Here is a 4,367-nt window from a genome sequence, read left to right on the forward strand (position 1 = left end):
GAGCGCCAAATAATTGATGCTTTTGAACTGTGGTGTTGGAGAAGACTCTTGAGAGTCCCTTGGACTGCAAGGAGATCCAACCTGTCTATCCTAAAGGAAATCAGTCCTGAAAATTCATTGGAAGGACTGATGCTGAAGCTGAAACTGCAGTACTTTGGCCACTTAATGTGATGAACTGACTCATTGGAAAAGACCCTGCTGCTGGGAAAGATTGAAGGCGGGAGGAGAAGGGGACGAGAGGAGATGGGGGGATGGCATCACCCACTCAGTGAGCTTGAGTTTGAGCTTCAGGAGTTGGTGATGGACAGGGAGGCCTGGTGTGCTGCAGTCCATAGGGTCGTAAAGAGTCAGACACAACAGAGCGACTGAACTGACTGACTGAACTGACTTTCTTCTGCTTACCAAAACTGTTTGGACACTGAATGGACCTCCTGCTTACATACCACACCTGGGTAGCATATGAACCATCTCTCTTTTTCTCTTTCTCTCTCTGTGTAGGTGAAGTGATAAGAGACAGTGTCTGTGCTTTGGTGGCTGTAGTATTAACAGAAGAGCTTAAGTTATTAAACCGGGCAGCTTTAATCTGTGAAGTCTCCTGGAGCAGTAGGGATTAATGTATTTTTATTCCAGAGCCAATGTAGCTATTCCATCGAGCTAGGGTTTGCTCCCAGAACCCCCGACTGGTCCCAACGCCCTGCTCTAGACCCACTTCCCAACCGTGCGCCGTGTGATGGAGTTTTACCTGGAGATCGACCCTGTCACCTTGAACCTGATCATCCTAGTCTCCAGCTACATCATCTTGCTCCTGGTTTTCCTCATCTCCTGCATGCTCTATGACTGCCGAGGCAAGGACCCCAGTAAGGAGTACACACCTGAGGCCTCCCTGGAAGCCCAGCCCTCCATCCGCCTGGTGGTGATGCAGCAAGGCTCCCCGGGAGCCCCCTGGGCACGGGGGTCCGGCCTTCACTTTGAGAATCCTGCTCCACTGGGGAAGAAAAGCACCGTGGTGTGAGGCTGGCTGGGGTCCTGGGAGGAGCACCAGATGCTGCGGACAAGCCGGTGCCCACGGGCTACACTGCTGTCCGCACACACGTCTTGCTGGGCTGTGTCAGCGGGAGCTCTGCCTTCCCTTCTGCTTTCTCATCATCCTCCTTGTGGATAAAACAACTATTTAAGGTAAGAAGCCCATGGGGGCCTTTGGTCAATGCCTCCAGATGCAAAATCTGAGGAATACGATTGTTTAGTCAAAGCTGGTTACAAGCACATTCCTGATGAAGCTGTCCTTGCAACTTCTAGGAGATACTGATGTTTGACTAAGGTTTAAAGAAGAGAATGCAATAGTGTGTGTGTGTGTGTGTGTGTGTGTGTGTGTGTGTATGAGAAATGGGACTAGACCAAATCTATCGCATACTTTGCATATCCTCTCTTTTCAAGGCAACCACTGAGCTTTCCGAGACTTAAGATTATAACTATTTCTATAAATACCAGCTCTTCACATTCTACTTCTCACTGTGGGTCAATAAAATGAACACAGTGATTGAAGAGTGTGGTGATTAACCACAAAGCTTGATTCAGACCCTGCCTCCTCCACTTACTAGCTGTATGACCAGAGCCATTTGTTTGTGCCTCAGAGCTACTGGGAGGACCTCCAGGCTGTTAGGGTTGTCTAAACAAGTTTATTCACTGAAAACACTTGAGACGATGGTTGGCACACAGGGTAAGCTGTTATGATGAATATTAGCATTATTCCCTTTCACCCCTCTCATCAAGATGTTTAATCTTCAGTCCTCAAGTCTGACCTGGTCCAATGCAAAGTTACTGAGGACTCCGCAAAAGTTATCAGGGCCCATGGCTGGTGTTTCAGTCCCCCCAGCACTGCTTGCTGTCTTCTTGTCCCCTTTCTTAGTTGCTACTAACCATAAATTTATTTTCTTGCTCATTCATTTATTTCCACAATTTTGAATTAGCATCTCCATTGTATATATGTGTTTTTATTAACCCTCCCTTCTCTGAGCTCAGAGCAACTTACATGCTCACTTGTTGATTTACCAAATCCCTTCTTCTAGTGAGGTCATGGGAAATATAAAGAAATGAGGTTGTCATGACCTTCCCTCTGGTCTTTGCTGCTTAAGGGGAAAAGGAGGAGTCAGGCATGACTCAGAGGATGAAGGACAAGAAAGCACTACAGAGCCTCTGCTAGGGGTCTGCCCAGAGCTCAGGAGTCTGAAGAGTCATGGTGCCCAGCACACAGAAGGGGCTCAAGAAACATTTGAACAATGCTGAGTAAACTATATCTTCTTAGACTCAGGCTTCAAAGACAAGATGATTTGTCTTGAAAGTTATTAAGCAACCATTTTCTAGGAGGACAAAAGTATGCTGGGGGCTTCTCAGTAGGACAGGAGATGGCATTTTAGACAGAACAGATAGTATAGACAGAGATTAGAGAGCTCACGGATTGTGACAGTTTGATGGCTTCCAAAACTTGGGAGGAAAAAGTGAGAAATTAAATTTCATTTTAACTTTTAGAAAACTTAAAGAAGAGGTACTGTCCCAGTCTGTCCTGTTAGCTTCAGCAATGGGCCTTTGGACAAAGAAAACCCCAGTAATTTTGTTTTCATATTTTTAAAATTTTCTTTATATTTTATCACAAAATCATGCTGCTGCTGCTAAGTCGCTTCAGTCGTGTCCAACTCTGTGCGACCCCATAGACGGCAGCCCACCAGGCTCCTTCGTCTCTGGGATTCTCCAGGCAAGAATATTGGAATGGGTTGCCATTTCTTTCTCCAGTGCATGAAAGTGAAAAGTGAAAGTGAAGTCACTCAGTCGTGTCTGACTCTTCCCTACCCCATGGCTGCAGCCTACCAGGCTCCTCCGTCCATGAGGTTTCCCAGGCAAGAGTACGGGAGTGGTCATATTTTCTCTTAAATGTGTGATTTGAAAATTATATTGAAAATCTTTCAGAGGAACTTTTTTCTTTTATAGTCAAAAATCATCTTTACCTTAATAGTGAAAACATAAAATGAATGGGAAAATAGAGTAAATTCACAGGCTGCTTCTAAGAACTTGCCCTTTCCCTAGTGTGAACTTCACCTGGACTAACCTTATTTATTTCCCCATCATGGGGATATGTGTATAAATTAGTGGAGACAAAAATATATCAGTGAAGAAAAAAAACCCATGGGCCACAAAAAAACTGATGACAAAAATAATAATTGTAATAATAACTTTCAATTATATTTCAATTCCATATTGTGGTCAATTGAAGGGAAAAAATTAACAGATGGCAGGAAAGAAAAATAAATTCTAAGAGAAAGAAGGAGAAGAACAGAAAACCGAATAGTTAAAGTAACAACTAAAACAGAAAAGGGAAGAGAAATAAAGTCAGAGGAGAGAAAAAAGAAGGAAAGGAGGAAACCAAAAACACTCTAAGGTGAAGGTTGGAATGAAGGGTATTAAGCTTTTCCAAGTCTTCGTCTCATTTGATTTGTGGTTCATTTGGAGTTGTGTTCTCCAAAAGGAACAAGCTTTTCAGCTTTTAAAACAATCTTTTCTGTATGGCAACGTACGCTTAGAATCTTACAAGAAGTATCTTTAAGAATTTTACCAATGAGGAAACTAGCCCAGAAGGAAGAGTGATTTCCCCAAGAATATTTATTTGGCTTCAGGACAGACACAAAGATCCCATTATTCCCTTTCCCTTATTTGTCCTCCAATCGTCTTTCAGGTAAGCATGATCTCTTACCTGTTTGTATTTTAAGACTTTATGATTTATTTCTTATTTCTTAAATGAAGTTTTAATTCCCAGTGGAATTTTTAGTTGCACAGTTAAGAAATGGTAACTAATGTCTTAGAGCCTGGTGAAATGGAGGCCAGCTAGAACTAAGGAGTTCCTTTTATAGTCAAATTCTACAGCCTTATTTTTGCTTCATTCTGGAATTAAGGCTTCCTTATTTCACCTTCTTTTAATTTTAACATTATTCTCCCATCATGCACAATTTTTATTAAAGCAAATGCAGAATTTTGGCTTTATCTGGATGACAGCCATGGTAAGGACACAAACAAGACACTTTCAAGGCAAAGGAAAAAAGGAAGAGAATGGAGGTTTCTCAGGAATCTGCTGCATACCAGATACTTTTTATTCACATCTCATTTAATCCTCACCCTCCCCTGTGAGACAGACACAATTAAGGGTAGTTTAAAGATAAGAAAATGGAGGCTCAGGAAAACACTAGAACTTGTGCAAGGCCACACCTCTGGTCCACATGGGAGGCAGCATCTGAACTCAGTTCTCGGTGTGTCGCCTCTGCTTTCGATGTTGTTTCAGCCATCCAAGAACAGTAGCAAACCTGTGTTTGTTCTTCCTTTCC

General features: G+C 42.9%; 1 protein-coding gene across 1 annotated transcript; it reads left to right on the forward strand.

Annotated features, from left to right (window-relative positions):
• Positions 1-730: 730 nt before the first annotated feature.
• SMIM36 (small integral membrane protein 36) lies at positions 731-1,012 on the forward strand. The gene has a single exon (XM_081579650.1). It carries the CDS (start codon positions 731-733, stop codon positions 1,010-1,012), a length of 282 nt encoding a protein of 93 aa, XP_081435776.1.
• Positions 1,013-4,367: the final 3,355 nt, after the last annotated feature.

The sequence above is a fragment of the Giraffa tippelskirchi genome, chromosome 3, assembly GCF_054371585.1.
Source record: "Giraffa tippelskirchi isolate mGirTip1 chromosome 3, T2T-mGirTip1v1.2.pri, whole genome shotgun sequence".
Lineage (NCBI taxonomy): Eukaryota > Metazoa > Chordata > Mammalia > Artiodactyla > Giraffidae > Giraffa > Giraffa tippelskirchi.